Genomic DNA, 21,405 nt, shown 5'->3' on the forward strand with positions numbered 1-21,405 from the left:
AGTACAAATTACAAGGCACCTCCTGATCACCGGGTTAAGTCAAGCGCATAGAGTGTATATTATATACCTATTTGAAAATTAAAGCATCGTTCTTTGTGCTGTGCACAAGTCAGCACAAGTCAGGAGCATGCACTTTGCGTAAATTAGTTATTTATTGAATGGTTTTAATTTACTTACAGTTCAGTATTGTTTAGTTTATTTAATACAAATAATGCCAGGTTTTTTTTTACATCTATGAGACGGTAACGTGATGTTAGAGTTACATTTAAATTACGTCGTCAGTCAAAGGTTAAAACAAAAATGCACCATTTTATTGTTTGCTTCGTTAAGACAAAAAAATGTCCGCTCATCAACTTTTGTTTCTTTTGCTCTAATTAACGTTTTATGGTTGTTCTGGTAGGCAAAGGAACTGTTACTAGCTCCAACCCTTAAAATCCCACAGTGATTCATATGATATCACCACATGTGGAACAAGGTCGCTTCATCTGTCTGTTTAATCTTTAAAATTATGCAATGGATTTCGAAGGTTTTTTTTTATACATAGAGTGATTCAAGAGGAAGGTTTATATTTATGATAACCTCTATTAAACTACTCTGAATACAACCCTTGCGAAGCCGCGGGCAAAAGCTAGTTATTTTATGCAAAATTCATTAATTGATGAAGTCGTTGAAGTCGGTTTAAGTTGGTTTTTTCATATATGCAGAGTGAAAAGGGGACTGATGAACCAGTTGCTGACAACAGAGTCTGCTTTAATTCGTAGTAGTTAGTCCCATATTGTTATTATGCTGTCTACACTATTTTAGATTATTTCGTAAATTAAACCCATATGAAAAAAAAGTTACGAATCGACTTTACACACAGCATAAAATATCCTACGGAACCATATTTTTGGAGAATACCCTTTATCCACAGGAATCCTTGCAGCAAATGAAATAGTGATATATCTAAACAAAGCAGTAAACATATTACCAAATAAATTTATCACGTTATTATTGCGCACTAATATTCTGAAATAGCTGCGAATTGAGTCAAATGCCTTGCATACTAAACAGGCGTGTTCGAATGTGGTTACGGGATTAATAATTTTCTACTGCAATATTAAATTGCTTGAATTATACAGCTTAATTAATTGAGAGGGTTATATCCGGTAACCGAGATACGATTAGCAGTATACAAATTTACATACGCGTACATTGTTTCCTTATTGTAAATATATGCATTTACATTATTATAAGTATATATGTCCTTTAGTGCACTTTATAATAATACAGTTTCAAAATATTAACTCAATATATTCATAATAATTGTAAAGTGTGAGGAGTAATATGAGGAAAGGAAGGGACAAACAGTGTTTTTTTGCAGAAAATAATGCGATTTATCTATGTCACTTTTAGCAATCATAAACAATGTCTTTAATGACATTTCAAGTTGTAAGATAAAGCAAAACGCAGAAAAATTGTTAAGATAATAAATAACATTCTAGACTTATACAGAGTACTCGAAATTTCACTTTTAAAACAATGCAATATTCATTTATTTATAATGTTTTATTGTACAAAACGGAAAGTTAACCTTGTACAAAGTAATAATCCAATAATATTTGGCACAAAAGGCGGCCTTATTGCTAAACAGCAATCTCTGCCAGGCAACCCGGTAGGAAAGGAAATGTAAAAAGTTTTAAGTAACGAAATTTATATATTTCTGTATCACAACATTATGGACAAAGCAATAATCTTATGATCTCTCTCATGTGTTAGTTGTGTCAAATGTTACTAGTTTATATATAATTATAGTATAGTATAATTAGCCACTGTAACTCCAGCTTCGATTATAACCCTTGCCTGCTATTGAATATCTGATAGAATCAGGTCACTCCGATTCGAGACCAAACGCGAAATGCATGACTAATGAATGTAGTGGACATTGATTAACTACAAATCTCGTATAAATGTGAGTGTAAGTAGATTTGTTATTTGGCAGAGAATTAGATTGTAATCTGTATTAGCATAGAAGCGTTTCAGGTAAACCATGCAAGTGAAAACGTAGGTTATTGAGCTAAGACGAAACTTTTACTTTTATTACACATTAAAGTTCGTTGTCGTCTCTGGGGGAGGTACCAATTCAAATTCTATAATAATTTTACGGGATCAAATAACTATAATCTCCAATCAAATAAAAAATAGTTACGCCAATGAGTTGAAATCCATTTATCGAGAAAAATGCCCTGAAAAAATAAGTGTAAATGAGAATTCCTTTTGTTTTGGGACTTCGGTATTTCAGTTTGTTTTTGAAGTATTATTATAGACACAACCATATATTCGCCGTTCTTATTACTTACTACAACTCTCTTTCATATGTCGAGAATGAACTGTATACCATAACCGCGATTCCACCTCTGTATGCTGACTGCTCGTGTATTCTAAACACAGTACAGTTTACTAGAGTATAACTTGATCCAGACTTCAACTCCAAAAGACTGTCTGTCACTGTTGTGTCCAGAACCATAATAACATGTTTATGTGTTATCCATAGGACATTGATCCATATTAACTGTATAAAGAGTGTCCCAGGGGGTGTGAATTATGCTCAATGGAACTTAAAATTTTTCGCTACACCAACACTGCGTCACTCTGTATAAGCGTAACATCAAACATTTGTCTCGTTGAGTGGCGCTCATTATTACACAGCAAGGGCTGTGTTGAAGTTATAACAATCCTCATATTGTCTATAAGCTAATTGCTCCGGCTTTGTGCCGCTTGTGCCGCTTGTGTCGTCGCTGGGAGGCGCTTTGTTTCTCAATGAACGCTCTTGAAATTTTCAGCGACTTTTCGTGAAAATGTTTTTAGTTTGCCGCTTCGGGGTTTCGGGGTCCCTTATCTTGCTTTTCGTTTTTAATATTTCTGCAATAAATTGTTTTTATTGTATAATTTATAATTTGTATAATATCCATCCAATTAATGACCATATTAAGCAAATTTACAAATATGAAGGAGCACCAAAAAGTAACTGAAACCTAATTAGAAAAGTTTGTTTGTTTGATTGAACGCGCTAATTTTAGGAACTACTGGTCCGATTTGAAAAATTCTTTCAGTGTTAGACCATTTATTGACAAAGGCTTTAGGCTAGATAACAGGGTACTACGTGGGTAAACGGGGCACTGCGAGTGAATAACAAAAATAAAGTATGAAATGACAAGATATATTTGCGGTCTCTGTACAGAATCCTACAGTAGCAGTACTAGTTTACAGTCTCCTCTGTCCAATGTTTAACATTGCTCAAGGCATCGCACAAGTGCTGTGCAGAACGGTCTGAATTTAGATGACACGTTAAAAGCATCCGTCTGTTTTCTTATTTCGTTAGTCATGACTAACTTTTCTATTTGAAAATCTTCTTTTTGGTGTTTTTCTTGGTCGTTTTTAGAATGAAATAAAATAGATCGATAGTACTGCAAATGTATTCAGTCTAGTTATGTTTCTAGCATCGTTTTATGTTTTCAATGATATCTCCTCAACACGCTCAAATAATTCTGCAGTAGAAATGGCCATTTTCTATGTTATTTTATGCAATAATGTGCAAAAATTGTGCTGCAATCTATATGACTTCAGTTGAAATTTTTTATCATTAAAAGCGTGGGAATGCGTGGATACCGTTTCGACGTTGTTTTCCGTGTGAATGCTAAATATTTAGCTTAGCATCTCAAGGACTACTTAACCCATTTTGATGAAACTTGATGAAACAAAAATAAAAACAAATAATTCATTACACCTTTCATTTTTATTTATGCGTGGACAGACATGCACAAACTTATGAAATATGTTTAGAAACTGGTCAAACTATATAACACAGTTATGTACAAAACTGGTCAAATCTGTCTGTTACATACACCGAATTTGTAATCTCATTTTTTGAAGTCGACAAAAAAGTCAAAGTAAATTTATATATATATATATATATTTAAAATAACATGTTATGAGACACATTATATAATGTGTCTCATAACATGTTATTTTAATTAGTTTTAATAAATTTAAATCCGTCCAACGTAATTAAATATGTAGTTATTATCCAAACTATACGGATGAATATTCGTTTTTATGATGAAATAACAGACTTAATGACGCGTGTTGATATCGGAAAACGTTGCAAACGTCTGATAATTTGGGTGAATTGAATTAATTATGAACTGTTTCATCGCCTCACCTGTATTCATTTAAATCATATTTTTACCATTTCAATTATATTATGTGGTATTATGAATATTTAAAATTACTTTCGGTGAGAGATATCACTCCATTTTCTAAAATGGAATCAAATGACAACAATTTCCTATCAAATACAAAAAGACTGACCGGAATCGGTTGAAAATCCAAATTTTAAATAAATACAAACAAAAAATTCATTCGATTTGAGAACCTTATTCGTTTTTGGGACCGTCTGTAAAAAAATTAACAATAGCGTTTAATTAGTATTTCCTTGTGTTTGATTTTACGCGAGTATTATACATTTAGAAATTCAAAACTTTTTAACGGATTTTAAACGCGATTTATTCATTATATTATTAACCCGACGTTTCGAACACTTTACAGAGAGCGTGGTCATGTGACCACGCTAAAAAGTTTTTTATTTCTAAATAGCGTTTACTGACAATGATCCATCTTGCTAATAGTAATATCGTGAGAGTTTTTAAGGCTGGATCCATCTACTATATTTCTTTAAGTCATAGTGAGCAATTGAGCTGGTGGATGTCTGATGGTAAGCTGGTGGTGGCCTGCTGGTAAGCGATCACCACCGCCCATGAACATTCGCAAAGGTAGTGCCTCTACGAATGCGCTGCCCGTTTTTATGGGGTAAGGGAAAGGGAATGCTTTAACGACTGGAAAGAAGGAATGAACTGGGTCGGGTGATGAAAAGGAAAAAATATGATTGTATGTATGTAACCATCATATTATTATGTATCATTGAAACGGGTTTTTTAGTTTTTTGAACTGTAATATTACTTACTTGTCAAATGGCGTTTGTTCGTTATTGACATTCCTATTCTAATTTCGATTGCATTATAAAATTATGTTGATATTTGACTATCGAAAACTAAATGAAATCTCCTCCTAGACACACTAAATTACAAATGTTACTATCGGCAGTTGTCATTTAATCTGTGGAAACCAATTACTCTTAACGTAGCAAATTATAGAAAAAGGTGGAAAAAAAATCAAATCGGTTTTTCGCAAAATTTCTTTGAGCGTTAGTTATCGGACGCCCCGTTCTTGTCGCTCGTCAGGGTCTACCCTGTGCGGTAAAGGTCATAAGATATAGCGGAATTTAAGAATTTTTTTATTAAACATCTATGCTTATTTAGATATTAAAAACTTTTTAACGGATTTTAAACGCGATTTATTCATTATATTATTAACCCGACGTTTCGAACACTTTACAGCGAGCGTGGTCACGGGGAGACTGCAGTCTTTTTAATTTCTAAATGTATAATACTCGCGTAAAATCAAACACAAGGAAATACTATCTATGCTTATATAGATGCTTATATAGAGATATTGTAAGCAGCTCTGTCTGTCAGCTTCTTCTACACTCCTAAACCAATGAACCGATTTACACGTTTGTTACAATGTTAATCTTAAAGATTGTTTCGGACATAGATACATTCACAAACTGTTACAGATCTAAAAAAGGACATAAGATAGCGTTATTCTAGATATTCCACGGAAACTCAAACTCAAATTCAAACATTTATTCATTCAACTACACTTCCTATAGAAGCAATTTTGAATCGTCATACATAATCGTAACGGGAACTGTGTGGAGATAATTCCGGACTGTGACTGTGATTTTCTCCTTGAACTACGTGGACAAAGCCGAGTGCGGAAAGCGGAAGGTGTAACATACCTGTTTCGCCTGATGCCATATGATTCATTCATAAACATTTTCTTAATAGTTAACATTATAAAGTAGAATTAATCATTATTGCATGTTTTTCTCCTCACTGTGAAAGCAAATAATTTTTAAATGTAATTTTGTGCAAAAATCAATAGTCAATTCTCAATAGTTATATATTTTGAAGAGATTCAACATGTTCTCCATATTGTTAAAAAAAACATAATTGGTCCTCCACTATAAATAAATATTAAAATTGTATCTTGTCTTAGATTAATTATTAATTATTTTCCCACATGAAAGACAATTAAAGTCTCTATTCATATATGTATTTCTTCAACTGAAGTCAATCAAGCGAAAAGCGGATGTCATAGTCATATGACTGATAGCAGGACATTATACCAAAAAAAAAACAAAATAAAAAAATATAGGATCGCGATAGCCACTGCTTTACTCCAGCCTGCCGTTAGATTCAAGCGTGTCCCCAGATGAAGTTGATAAACGAGCGACGTAATCCCGCCAGTAATCTTGGCCGATGCGTCGTATAATCTTTTACCTTCGAAATTTGAAAAATTAAAAGCTTTTTTTAATTTCTTTTTATTCACGTTAAATGAGACGCAGATATAAAATAGGTTGAAGTATATTTAATTTTTAGTTTTATAACATTGAAAGAATTTGATAACGAAGAGGGATTGGAACCCGCGTCCTTTTGCCAAGCCATAGCAACGCCTAGCCTCTCAGCCACCTGTGATTCCACCTCATGAATCGAATTTGTTCTGCTCTTCCGGTTTTATGTGCCTAAGGGACGCCCCTAGTTTGAAGTAGTTACTCGATTTCTAAACGCTCCGTTTCGTCAGTGCATTGTATGTATTACAGAAAGGAGATGTATGATTGATGGTTTTTTGTTTACATATTTTTTATTGCCCAAATTGAAGTTTTAACAAAAACAGGGTATAAAATGGAAAGGGGGACATTATTGCTCAACAGCAAATTCTTCCAAGCAACCTGTGCCAAACAGAAAGTGATAAAATTATAAATTTCTAGCTGCGCCCCGCGGTTTCACCCGCGTAAGTCAATATCCCGTAGGAAAATCAAGATAAAAAGTTGCCTATATGTTATTACAGTTGTCCAGCTGTCTACGTACCAAATTTCATTGCTATCGGATCAGTAGTTTTTGCGTGAAAGAGCAACAAACACACACATATCCTTATAAACTTTTGCATTTATAATATTAGTAGGAAGTAAGGTAGTGTGTAGTGTTGTGAAGAAAAAAGGAAATAACATCTAAGCCATCTTTGTATTATGTTATTATCACAATCTGTTATTCTGTGGTTTGAAAATAGTAAATAATTTATATTATATATACATAGTATAGCATGCCAAAGGCGTGTTTATAATGCTTAAAAATTTATAAGATGTTACATGTCTTGAAGGTCATAAATAAATTGTTGTTTGCGAACTACCTGCACCTATTTCTCCGACTATACCAACTGGTATGTTGAGTGTTTTTCCGGATGTTGGCAGTATCGGCTGATAGTGTCTTCTAGTCTTTTGGTATGTTTGACATGGGGATTTTAGTTCTTGATAATAAAACAAGCTGAGCCGAGAACGTTGATTGTATGTGTGCGTGTGTTGTGTGTGCTAGCTGCTATCCCCTTAACGGGGATGTAATGAGTAGCGATTAAATACGTTTGTAAACAGTGTTTTGTTCCGGTTAAGAAAGCAATTGTTGTTGATTAGATATGAAATAGATAAAATCATAAAATCAGTTAAAGCAGGGTCCGGGATTTCAAGTGGAATGAATGCGGATCTTGATATGATAATCTTCTGTACATATTATCATTATTCAATATTGTACTGTCTATTTTTTTTAATTTAATGCGTCTGTCAATTGATCATATCATACACTCATATCTCAAGATGTAAATAAAATATTTTTTTTTCTACAAAATTCATCGACATCCCTGGGGGTCAGGAGACAAGAGAAGAATGCAGAAAATTTAGTTGATTCTGTATTAAATTGAAGCGTTTATTATATTATGCTTTTAAACTTGAATTTTATTATTTTAATTTTATTATATTTCCGTACAAATATTTGGTCATGTCAACATTGATCAAATCAAACCATATTCAATTAAAATATAACGTACAAACTTTCACAGTTTATTTTTATATAGAATTGTGTGTGTCGTTAGAGTTACCATTACGTAGAATAGATAAACATCTCTACAGACATAATATGTATATTTAGGTACTTAAATATGTACATAACATAATGTAGATAAATGATACATACTATACTCATATAACTGCATGTCCATACTCCATAGTGTAGTTTGTTATTGGAGCTTGCGCGTGCCTGTTACTTCTAAATAAAAATACGTGAGTGTTATTGTTTGTTTGTTGATTTTATGTGATATTAACTAAATACTAAACGATGATAATGTGATTAGTTAATTAGGAACTAAATATATGCGTAGGAATTGAAAACTTACATTTTTTTTTTATTATCTTATGTTGTAATGTAGGTTTCTTTCGAGTTCATGAATAAAATGGGTAAATAATATTGTAAATTGAATTATGCAAGATCCTAAAATATAATATTTTAAAAATGAATGTCCAGATACGTTTATTGTGTTGACTTCAATATTATATCATGTTTTACGATAGTACATAAATGAGAATTTCTGGACACCTCTATGTTATTTGAAGTCTGAGTTAAGTCTCATCTATTAATGATAATTTTAAACTATTACTGTTTGTTTAAACATATATTATATTTTTTTCCACAGATAATGCTCCTTCTAATATGGACGGGGGTGTTACTTGGTGTGCTGTACTTGTACCTACGTCAAATATATTCAAGGTTCACAAAGTATGGAGTGAAGCAGCGAGACCCCGTACCTTTGCTTGGGAACATGTTGCCCATTTTGCGGAGAGAGTGTCACTTCATTTACCTGATAGAGGATTTGCATAAACGCTTCCCAGAAGAAAGGTGAGTAAGAAATTTTACAAGAAACCAATTTAACATTAATTTGAAAAGTTACCAGCCCGAAAAAAGGGTGTTTTTAAATGTAGACTTAGTTACTGTATAATTGCGTAGTTCTGAAGTGGGTGTCTTATATGATCTGGTGGGATGGCAGACCCGCAGGACCTTTGTTACTATGCGTAGAACCAGCTTACCGTGCTCTTCAAGGCACGTGGGGCACGGGAGATGTTCAAATGCCACCGCCGTTATTTACTGTTACAAAATTTTTTAAAACCTCCAATAGAAATTTTTTGATCTGGAAATATTTTTTCTACGCACTTTAAACTTTTTTAGCAATATTAGTTGATATTATGTTATTGTTAAGCTTCATAAATTGGTTGGTTTTATGCATGACTAGGAGAACATATTTTAATAATAAATATGTGTATTGGACTGTGAACATAATGTTTCTCAAAGAGACGTGTTGATTAATTATTATGTATTAAGTGAAGTCCCTTTTCCCCATATTGAGGTATGGGGCAGATGATATACATCTGTTTCACTGATAGATTTTCTTTATGGACAAGTAGGTGTTCAATCTTCTATATCCAGCCAGACGAGACTTTTTTTTTATCGTGAGTCCTCACCGAGAATCGAACCCAGGACCCGTCGGTTCTACGCTCACGCGTTAGTCACTCTGCCAAGGAGGCGGTCAATTATTATGTATAGCATGTATTTATTTATAATATACGCTATGTTACATATGATAATGCATGTTAATCGGTTATCTAACACCTCTATACAATATTTACTTGGTTTTGTGAATTGCGTTCAATTTATAAACGTTGATGACATTAACCGTTTATTTATTGAATCATTTGACGTTTTTTACTATGATATTGTTGGAGCTGACAAATACGATAAACTGAATGTGATTTTAATAAGTTTATAGTTTTGATAAACTTCTTAAAAGTGTAGTTATAAAAAAAAATTATCGACGTTATACTCTGTATGATTGTTCTTTTTTTTTACTTTAATAACAAAATTGTTACAATGTTACAGGTTCTTAGGAAGATATGAATTTTTGAATCCGGTCGTTGAAATACGTGACCTGGAATTAATAAAAAAGATAACAATAAAGGACTTTGAACATTTCCTAGACCATCGTGGCTTCACGGATGCGGAGGTGGAACCTTTATTTGCAAGAAATCTGTTTACATTGAAAGGTAAATAAATAACTTACATACTAACTTACTTTCTTTTATTAATAAAATAATTAACAAGACACTTTGTCTTTTTTTTTCTTTTATTGTTATGTAATAACTTTGTTTAGTTTATATAAATGTAGAATTTATTCTGAACAACTTTAAAAATAAGTAGAGTACTTTGTTTGAGATTAGATGGCATTGTGTGATGCGTGTCTATATATTTATTTAAATTATAACAACGAAATCAATCATCATCATCAGCCCAAACATGTTCCCACTGCTGGGGCACAGGCCTCTTATGAGGGTTCGTAGTTCATAGGCATATGTCACATGTCGCCGTAGTTTTTGATTCTTGGACATTCTGTTTTCTGTGCATTCTAAGTCCTTTTTACAACATCAATAATTTATCTTTGCATCAACTTTCATCAAGATCGGTACAGTGGTTTGAGTTTGACAGACATACAGGCCGACAGGTGGACAGAGTTATTTCGCTAATATAATATTAGTAGGGGTTATATAGCTTTATTTTAGCCTTATGTTATGATATCATCCAAAGCAATTGTCATTATTTGTTTATGTTATTTATATGTTTTATCAGGGGAGGAATGGAAAGACATGCGGTCAACATTGAGTCCAGCGTTCACCAGTTCGAAGATAAGAGTGATGGTTCCCTTCATGGAGGAAGTAGGAAACCAGATGGTACGCGTTTTGAAGAAGAGGATTGAAGCTGCGGAAAGTGAGATTTGACATTTCATTTACCAATTCTAGGTTCCCACAATGCTCAAATAAATCCACATTTAGCATCATGACATCCCCTAATTAGAAAATTGCAAAATATTTGGGTACTGTGACTTTTTGTTTAGTTTGTATTACAATAAAAAAGCTTGAATTTTTAAATGCTACTAGCTACTACTAACTAGCTATGGAAATCAATTCTATTAACATGGATACCATAACATACCAATAGCGTATAGACGCTGTGCATATGAATGTTGTATGAAATATCGTCCAAACGTTAAAGATACTTTTGCCACATTATGGCAAGAAGACTGCGTTAATATAGTGTATAATTTCTTCAATATTTGTATTATACTTTTTTGATACATAAGTAAATTGATTCCTTACAGTTAATGAGTATTAAAATGAAGGTTATTATATTAAAAATACTCTGCATTCATGATATAAACATTACAAGACAACTTCAGCCATTCCGGCATTCAACATAAAACAGAATGTAACAAAATACAGAAGTTGTACAAAAATATGTTTGCTGCAAAAGTTTGTAAAAATATAAAGTTATAAAACTGAGCGAGACTCTCATTAGTGTTGCTTTGTGCCAGGTAACGACATAATAACTGCTTTCAAGACTTGACCCTTGGAGCAGGATGGTGCATGGTGGTTGAACAGCGAATTAAATATTTTTGTAATTTGATTTTTCTTGCCTTTACTTATGTTTGATTTTATATAGATTTAGAACTTGAAAACTACATGAGATCATGCGCAGATTCATTGGAATAAAAACCTCATCACGTTTGTTATTGTTTGTAAATTTAGTTTTTAATTATATCGCTTATATTAATCTCTATCCCTAAACGAGATTTATGTTTTCTTTCATTATATGATTTACCTTAACCTACAGATCCTAGATGTTATATTTTCTGTAGCAAATTTAGTGTGGACTTGCTTGTAATAAAAGCACTAAACTTATTAATGTAATGTAAATTATTGTATTTTTTATAAGCGGAATTAATTTTGATCTATTCTGATAATTAAATTTGACCATATATATTAAGCGTTGCGATGTTAATTCCTTAAAATTTATGGATTCTTGTATATTATTCGAATTGTTTGGAAGTTACGATTAAAATCGATCCGGAGGACATTATTTACCAACTAGGTCAAGTCATTCAGTTGATCGACATTTGGATAATCTGCTCTCCGCTATACAAGTTTTCCCGCCAATAGAGAGAAACTTATAGTTTTAATAACATAACAGATATAAAAAAATCCCTGAAGTTTTATTTTCCTATTAGATGAATTCTGAAATATCTATGTATACACCACTAACTGGCCACTTCTCTACTTTTCTAATCCGCATGCATGCTTAAGTTTCAGATTATGCTTTCAGAGACACAATGTCCACATTAGCGTAGCGGTACATGCCGGCTGAACGAAGCTAGCGATTCAGACATAGATTTTAAGATAAAATCGAACAAAAAAATTTTATACGTCGTTTTGAGTAGTGAAGTTACATCAGTACCCTACAATTTATCTTTGAAACTCTAAGATATATTCTTATTAATTTCACTTATCAACATGATTTTTTCTCAGGCAAGGCGATAGAAGTGGACTACAAAGACCTTACCACCAGATATACGAACGATGTTATTGCATCCTGCGCGTTTGGACTAAAAGTTGACTCCCACACCGATGTTGATAATAAATTCTATGAGATGGGACGAATTGCTTCCTCCTTTAAATTTCGTCAAATGCTCATGTTTCTTGTGTATAGCGCTTGCCCTATACTTGTTAAGGTGCAGTATTGGTTCTGTATTTCAGGAATAGTGTGATTGTTTTTCGTATATTTTCTATTCTTGGTATTGTGTGAAGTGGATTTATAATTTATATGTTTATAATGTGTCTTTGTTGTGGGTTGTGTGAAGAGGATTTATTAATAGTGTAAATATGATATTTCCCATTAGAAACGTTATGATGAGATTCTTCTTTTTGGCGATAATTGATACAAAAAAATGTTTAATCAAATCTTGAAATTGAAATATACTGCGATGGTTTTATAGCTCGTACGATTATTACAGTAGTTGGGCGATCTTGCATGTTTGATTAAATTTTTTAAATAAGACACTTGACCAATTGACCGAAGTCTGAAACGAGTCTGACCTTCTACGAATCATTGAACAATTGTCATTTGAAGTGCTTGTGCCAATAAACATTTAAATGAAAAAGCGACACCATAAAAAACAACTTAAATTAAACTCTTGTGTTAAATTCTTTTTTCTTTTATTTTAAGAAGAACAACCGTCTATTTATTTTTATTAATCTATATCTAGCTTATTTGTTTCCCTAAACCGATAATGTTAAAAGTTATTTTTGTGTAAAAGCACTAATCTCAGGAACAAATTGGTCGATTTTAACAATTCTTACGCCGTTGGATATAAACATAATGTCTGCGTACTATATGTCCCACGGGCGAAACCGGAACGGATCGCTAATTATTATATTGGTACTAAAATTCATAATATATTTCAGTGGTTAAAATTGACGCTGTTTACAAAAGCAGTTACAAAATTCTTCACTCGGCTCGTGTTGGACACAATGTATAATAGAGAGGCCAATAATATTATACGCCCAGATATGATACATCTATTAATGGAAGCAAAAAAAGGTAATCTTAATTTTTCTTCATATGTCTTTTTTCTCCACGATGTCATGATTTCTTACACACAATGAAAAAAATTTACTTTAAAATACAGTTTTATAATTTAAATATATACATATAGAATGATAACAATGTTAGGAGCTTTTATAATTTTTATCAGATAAAGTTATATGCAGAAATACAGTCATGGAACTGTTTTGTTTTGCGTTTCACATTAATTGTTATTATCATAACAATGTAAACGATACCTTTTTTATCAGTTTTTTTTTCCATTTCATTTATTTTTCTTCTATCGGTTTCAAGTATTATGTGTCTTCTATGATAACTTCAATGATAATAATCATCATTAATTATAATAATCGGATTGTGAGGTACTTAACGATTGTGACCATGATTATTATGACTAATCAAATACATCCAACGTGGCACTAACTCTGTGAATGTTCATGGGCGGCGGTGATCGCTTACCATCAAGCAAACCATCAGCTCAGTTGCCAGCTAAATAAGAAATCATTATATTAACTGATTACGCTAATTTGTAATCATTTTATATAGAGTATGATACTCGACCCAATTAATGAATGACTTGATTCTTGTTTTTCAGGAAGACTGACTCACGATACCAATGCGAAGGAGAATATAAAAGCAGGTTTTGCTACAGTGGAAGAATCTGCATTAGGCCAAAATAACAATAAGAGAGGTATTTGAACGCATTCCAATACTACAAAAGACAGACTTACGTTTTCGTGTATTGTAATATGGTATGGATAGGTTCTTAACATAAATTAATAAGATATACAATGAGCGCATTTCCCAGTATAAGGACAAAGCATTAAATAACCATGTTATACAATACGTCATGATGCCATTTCAACTCGTTTCTTAAAGTGATTCAATGTAAATATAGCTTTTGCGATAAAGAACTTGTTTTTAATGGATAAATCTTTAAATGTGGGAGTCGAGCATGCTTCGGCACTTTTGGTCCAGCTCGCATCGGGGAAGTACCACACCACCACAGAAAACCGGCGTGAAATAAATGTTCATGGGCGATGGCAGCGCTTATATTGCCGATGACGACATCAATGATATTAAAAAACTAATGAATTACTTCCAGCTTGGGCAGACAACGATCTCATCGCTCAAGCGGTTCTCTTCTTCATAGCTGGTTTTGAAACAATCTCTGTCTCTATGTCATTCGCGCTGTATGAACTAGCTATTAATCCCGAAGTTCAAGAAAAATTGGCAAAAGAAATTATGGAGACTGATGCGATGGCTGAAGGGAAATTGGATTATAATGCGATTCAGAAGATGTCATATATGGATATGGTGGTTTCAGGTATAATTATCATAATTTAGTATTATAAAAAAGAGGGTTAAAGATTAGAAATAAAAACTATAGTAAAATATTGTGGATATAAAAATGAAAAATTGGTTAATTTGTGGGTTGTTTGTATGTTTTTAACGTTTTTACGCAAAACCACTGAAACTTAAAAATATAATTTCACTATAAGAAAGCTAAGGTTCACTAAGTGGAAAACGCTATATATGTACCACGAGAGTAGCCGGGGGGAACCGCTAGTTCTACTAATATTATAAATGTAAAAGCTTGCAAGGAAAGTTGGATGGTTATGTGTATGTATGTTTGTTAGTCTTTCACGCAAAAACTACAAAAAAGATTTTAATGAAATTTGGTACGTAGATAGCTGGACAACTGGAATAAAACATAGGCCACTTTTTATCCCGATATTCGTACGGGATACAGACTTACGCAGGTGAAACCGGGAGGCGCAGCTAGTATTATATAAATGGTCTTTGTTATTGTTTAATAAAAAGTTGATTTCCATTAATTAATGTTTAACGAAATCAAATGGCAATAATAAAAAAATTTAAATCGATTAATCTATTATTTAATCTGATTATTTTCAGAGGTTGTAAGACTGTGGCCTCCAGTTGCGTCCTTAGACAGAATTTGTACTAAGGACTATAATTTAGGAAAACCAAACAAGGAAGCCACTAAGGATTATATTGTAAGTTCTCATGCAGCGTTGAATTGTAAGCCATGTTCAAATAATTGTTATTGAGAAGCTAATTAATGATTTGTAGAATATGAAAACGTATGTTGTTGATGAATTTTTTAGAATGTTCTAATCAAAGAATTTGTAAATCGTAAATTATAAATAAGTAAATACCCCGTGGAACGCCCAAAACAATATCTCGGTCTGGCAGGACACAAAAGTCTGATCATCAACTTGCCTCTAAAGATATAGATAAGATAAAAATCGAACAGTGAAACAGATGAATATCATCTTCCCCATACCCCACTGAGGCTTCACTTTTTTATCAAAAAACTAGTTTCATTCAGGCCCTGTATCAATTGCGTTTCTTGAAAATGCTTTCGAATAATCTCGTCAGATGGTCCTTCTCTTCTTCTTCTGCCTCTTGTGTATATTTACGTTTATAACGTTCCATAGATTCGCAAAGGGGAAGTCATCGCTATCCCCGTGTGGGCAATACACCACGATCCCCAATATTTCCCTGAGCCTGAGAAGTTTGACCCAGACCGATTCTCGGACCACAATAAAGACTTGATCAAGCCTATGACCTATATGCCATTTGGAGTTGGCCCCAGGAACTGTATAGGTACGTATCCTTACTTAACAATAATAGAAATGCGAAAGTGTGTTTGTTCTACTTTCAATCACCATCATCACAATGTATGATTTTTGTGTTTAGAGATTTTGTTTTTTTAGTGGCTGAACCTATTTTATTATAAATTAAATTTGTGATTTTTTATTCGAAAGCTTCCTGCCATCCTTGTGATCTCATTTTAGTTGATCTAGTTCTAACAATTTGAAGGTTAAGTTTTTTGTTAAATTTAATAATTGCATTATCTAACAAGTTGTAAGTATTTTTTATTTTAATACAGGGTCAAGATTTGCTCTATGTGAATTGAAAATGCTGATATATCATATTCTTCTACACTTCGAATTATCTCCGTCAGAGAGGACTTCAATTCCCGCCAAAATTTCTTCAGAATCTATCAACATGTGGATGGAAGGAGGTCATTGGTTGAATTTTAGTATACGACATTCGTCGTCGTCATAATAATAACAAACAGTTTTGGTCATGGAATCTATACCTAGTTTATATATATTAAGAAAAAATGTTTAAACGTTACGTATAGTATAAGTAATATCTTAAGAATAATGTTATACAATTTACAGGTTTAGAAAAACAAAAAGGCATTACTATTATGTTTACATATTAAAATAAAACAACATGATTTTGAAAAACAAAACATTTTTATTCCTTTTAAGATAGCTGATGAATGAAATAGTGAATTTCACTACTATTTATATGATAACCGGATTTTAGTTACTATCGATGCTTATCAATAAATCGTTGCTAATGCAGCTTTATCGTTTTATTTTTTATGCCTTTATCTAGTAGCGATGTTCACGAATATAATATTTAAACAAAACAAATCAGCATATAATCACTACTTCGACCCTTAATCACAATCATATTTCATAGCAGTTGGAGTGTTGACACAAGTTTAAAACATCAGCGTGACGAAGCGTTGAAGCGTTTTTTTCTTTATAGTCTTATCTCGTTTGTTTATGATATCTTAATTAATACCATTGTACAAAGAAAAAGCATACAGTAGTCGGTACAACGACTCTGATCTTGCGATAAAAGACCAAAAGTTTCCCTGTCACAACTCAATAATCCTGTTCCTGGGTCTACCCTGGTAGTCATTTATCGTAATTGAAATAATATAACTATCCTATCTTTTAAGTTCACACTGCACTTGGTGTGCAGATTAGATTAAAATCGGTTGATTAGTTTACTGAGTCCATCACAGACAAACAACGTGATACGTAATTTATACATATTAAGATGTATTAATGAAAACGATAATAAACCGTCTTGCTGCAGCCCCTTAATAGAGTCCCGAGAAGGTAATAAAATGGCGTATGTTGGTCAGGCCTGTTGCCTCGCCTCGGCCCTTGTCCCATTGTACGGTGTTTTAACGTTTCCGTTAACGGCTGTATTATGACACTAAGGTAATACAAGTAAAAGTATTCTTCGAATCATAGCAAATATCTATTTAATTTCTTTATACGAATACATATTTCATTAGATCTTCCTGTAGCCCACAGTTATGCTTGTATATTTATTCCGTTTACAATGCTCCCCTTGCCCAATTGAATCCAATTTCAATCAAGATATAACAGTAGGTAACATATTTTGTTGTTATCCAGTCATCCATCCTCATTTGCGTTTAGAATTATCGTATTATGCTTGTGAGAACACCACGATAAAATATAATTCTATAAAAATGTTAAAGGTGTTGATTGACATGAATTGATTTCCAATATGAATAAACAGAACCCTGGTTCCTTCAAAAAGAAATAACAGGCCGATAATCAGTGTTATTATAATTCACTATCGGTTCACCCCAGTTTCATCGGTGGACCGTGATATGTTATTTCTCTCGATTGTAACAGAACTAAAACAATTATAAAAAATGGCCCAATTGGTGGAGCCATTCTCGAGTTTTAAGCTTAGCAACATATTTGGATTTATTTTTATATATACTTCGAAGTTTCATATAAATATGCATAAAAAATTATGTATTGATGCAAAATATTTAACGTTCAAGAGCGTTTAGAAGTGCCCTAACAAGATACACGTGTAAATGTTACATAAGGGAAATTGTTGACTTTGAAATACACAACTCTTATGATTGACTAGTAGTCTTGAAGCTCTTTGATTTGTCAATGTATCTATTAATAAAAATAATATGGGCACTGTGGGCACTCTCCTATACGCGCTTTGAGATCGACTAGGTGTGCGACTCGACAGACTTCCTTTAGTAATGAAGCTATCAAAGAAAATACTGTCAAAAATGTTATTTTTTTTTTTTTTATGCCTAAGTCGACAATGGAGCTGGTGGGACGCCTGATGGTAAGCGCTACCACCGCCCATGAACACTTGTAGAGGCGTAAGGTCTACAATCGACCTTACACCTCTACAAATGGATTGCCGACTTTAAATTGGGGATGGATTTAGAAAGGATTGGCGAGAGGAATAAAGGAATAAAGGAAAGGACTGGGAAGGGGAAGGAAAAGGTTATGGGCCTCCGGCTCCCCCACTCACCGAACGAAACACAGCAAAATGCTATTTCACGCCGGTCTTCTGTGGGGGTGTGGTACTTCCCCGGGGCGAGCTGGCCCAATTCGTGCCGAAGCGTGCTCGACTACCACATTATGATCACTTACAATGCATGAGAGCATATTTGAAATAATGAAAGGAATCAATTCAATTGCTTAATCTATTGGTTTGATGTTTTTAATTTTGTTTCTTACTTTACTGTGTATAGAATTAAGGCTATTCATATATCAAGTTTTAGTAAGATAATAAAAAAATTAATCAAATGTAGATTAGTAGTGATGAACAATGAAATTTAGGCAAGACAGATCTTGCCTGGACAGGCTTTGTGAATCGTCTCCATGCATTTTATAGGTCAATTTGCGCTAAGAAGGTTTATACAATATTTTATGACCTAACGTAAACCTAACTTATTCAATCCCTCTAAGTCCTATTAGGGGTCATTCTCTATTAGGGTTAGCTTTTATATTACGCAACAAGATATTGTTTTGAGCAACAATTTGGTTTTAAGTGTAATATAAAACTGTATAAAAAAGGAAAAAAAACATGATTGTTATAAAAACTGTACAAGAGGCAAAAAAAGTTGTTGACGCAATTTCTACGCTTTTACACATATATAAAAAAAAACAATACAGAGATCCAACTCTTATTATTAGTAAAGATAAAGTTAAAATGAAGTGCCATGTTCACTAGTGGGGTATGGGGCAGATGATATACTTCTGTTTCTCTGATTGATTTCCTTTATGGACAAGTACCTAGGTGATCATCTTGTGTCCTACCAAACCCAGACATGTTTTTTAAGCATCCGCACCATGAATTGAATTCAAGACCTCACCTAAATCACTGTACCAGGGAGGCAGTCAGGATAATGTTGATCAGGGAAAAATAGGCTATTTCATCCAGTAATCTAATAAAAAAAACTGCTTGAATTATATCGAAACTCTTTAGTAAAATATGTTTTGATATCACTCAAGTAGTTTTTGAGTTAATTAATTTACAAACACTTACATGTCTACGTACGTACGTATAGGTTAGCGAGCTGATAATTAAATTGCGTTTCGAAATAACGAATAAGTATTAATATCTTTCTACGTTTGCTGAGAAAAATTATACGAAAATTTATTCAATAATGAATAACACATAATTTTTAATATTATTTTATACTTCTACGTCCGTCAAACTAGCTTTCAATTGTGCTTGGTTGTTAAGGGTTCAAATTTTTTTTTAGTATAGTAATTAGTGTGAACCTACAATATCAATTTATCTAATAATTATAAAAATAAATAATCCTTAAATCCTTCATTGAAAAATATAAATATACATGTTAAATAACCTTGTAGATGGCGACGAATTCTTACTTAACTTAGTTCAACCAAATTAGGGTAGTTCAACCAATTATTAAAGTGAGGGTCATCCTTAATTATGATATGCGAGGCAAGAAGTGGAATGAGGAGTGAACTGTACTCGTCCGACAACGGTCTAGGTGATGTGGGTGGAACTTAGCCTTATGACGGGTGGTTCGGTGCTGGAATCACGCGGCTCGTATAAGCCTAAACAGCTCCTCTGAGCACTCTCCATGCTTCGTGCGATAAAAGACACATCAAGAATATCAACACAGAGATCAAGCAGATCAGTAATTTTTGGGTCGCAAATAATTCTGACAAATCAAGCGGACGGAGTTGGTATCAGGGAGCTCCGGCCCAGGGGCGAGAGTAGTAATCAATATGTGGCCGTATTTGAGCTTTTTAAAGACGATACGATGGGCTAGCTGAAATACTGCAATATATTAAGCACGCTCAATTTCTTCGAAGCTAGTTTAGCTTCACCTTCCTTACATGACTGCAGACCTTACGCCTTTATAAATGGATTGCCTACTTTAAATTGGAAAGGATTAAGATATTATTGAGAAAGGATTGACGAGAGGAATAAAGTGAAGGACTGGAAATGGTAAGGAAAAGGACATAGGCTTCCGGCTCCTCCATTCACCGAATAAATCACAATAGTACACTACTATTTCACGTCGGTCTTCTGTGGGGATGTGATACTTCCCCGTTGCGAGCGGTCCCAACCGTCCGTACCTCCACATGAGAGCTACCGAGGGTATAAATTTAAAGGCCTGGATGGAAAACCTGATATGGAGCTGTAAGAGCCCAGATATACTATAATATATATATTTTAGAGGAGATTAGAGGTCTTAATAAACATTGTCCAGTCTGATGGGCATTTTCTGTTTGACTTATCATAAACGAGATCGAACATTTGAATGTTGTAATCAACGATATCTACAGAAATACGGGAAAATAGTATTACATATACAACTCCAACCTATTTTATTAAAATCCTCCAGTTTGTTCGCGTTCAAAGTCCATGCGAACGATATCGCGGGCACCAGCTAGTTATATAATATTCCTGTTGTTATAAATAATCAAGTGCGGAGAGGGAGCCTTGTGCGATTATTGAAAAACACATGGTAATAAAATACTGAATGATAAATGGTCTTCCAGTAAGTAGATAATTTAAATAAATATGTGTGATAAGTATCACATGCTGAATGTACTTAAATCACGCTGATGTCTAACGAAATTATATCGCTTGAGCCAGACCTGAATTGCGATAACAAGTTTATATTTTCATAAATAAATTTGCATATAATTTTAATATCTTTCCAAGTCTGAATTCTATAAATTTAAAGAATCATATACACTGTTTAGTATTTCTTTGGTCTTAAGTCCTACCTTTGTAATGGTGGTGGCGGTAGATGAGATTCGAT

General features: G+C 33.2%; 1 protein-coding gene across 1 annotated transcript; it reads left to right on the plus strand.

The window, feature by feature from the left end:
* Positions 1 to 8,172: 8,172 nt before the first annotated feature.
* Positions 8,173 to 16,873, plus strand: LOC119832236 (cytochrome P450 9e2-like). The gene is made up of 11 exons (XM_038355893.1): positions 8,173 to 8,269; positions 8,680 to 8,882; positions 9,918 to 10,081; positions 10,662 to 10,799; positions 12,395 to 12,597; positions 13,331 to 13,466; positions 14,065 to 14,160; positions 14,575 to 14,796; positions 15,387 to 15,487; positions 15,932 to 16,100; positions 16,387 to 16,873. The coding sequence occupies exons 2-11, from the start codon at positions 8,683 to 8,685 to the stop codon at positions 16,563 to 16,565; spliced, it is 1,608 nt and encodes a 535-aa protein (XP_038211821.1). The 5' UTR covers positions 8,173 to 8,269; positions 8,680 to 8,682; the 3' UTR covers positions 16,566 to 16,873.
* Positions 16,874 to 21,405: the final 4,532 nt, after the last annotated feature.

This window comes from Zerene cesonia, chromosome 15, assembly GCF_012273895.1.
Source record: "Zerene cesonia ecotype Mississippi chromosome 15, Zerene_cesonia_1.1, whole genome shotgun sequence".
NCBI classification, from domain to species: domain Eukaryota; kingdom Metazoa; phylum Arthropoda; class Insecta; order Lepidoptera; family Pieridae; genus Zerene; species Zerene cesonia.

What these genes read in the sequence shown, in the direction of transcription:
- LOC119832236 (XM_038355893.1), top strand. Translation starts at nt 8,683, where the DNA reads ATGCTCCTTCTAATATGGACGGGGGTGTTACTTGGTGTGCTGTACTTG. An exon ending in AAACGCTTCCCAGAAGAAAG is followed by an intron (nt 8,883 to 9,917) that starts GTGAGTAAGAAA and finishes ACAATGTTACAG; the next exon opens with GTTCTTAGGAAGATATGAAT. An exon ending in CCAAAATAACAATAAGAGAG is followed by an intron (nt 14,161 to 14,574) that starts GTATTTGAACGC and finishes AATTACTTCCAG; the next exon opens with CTTGGGCAGACAACGATCTC.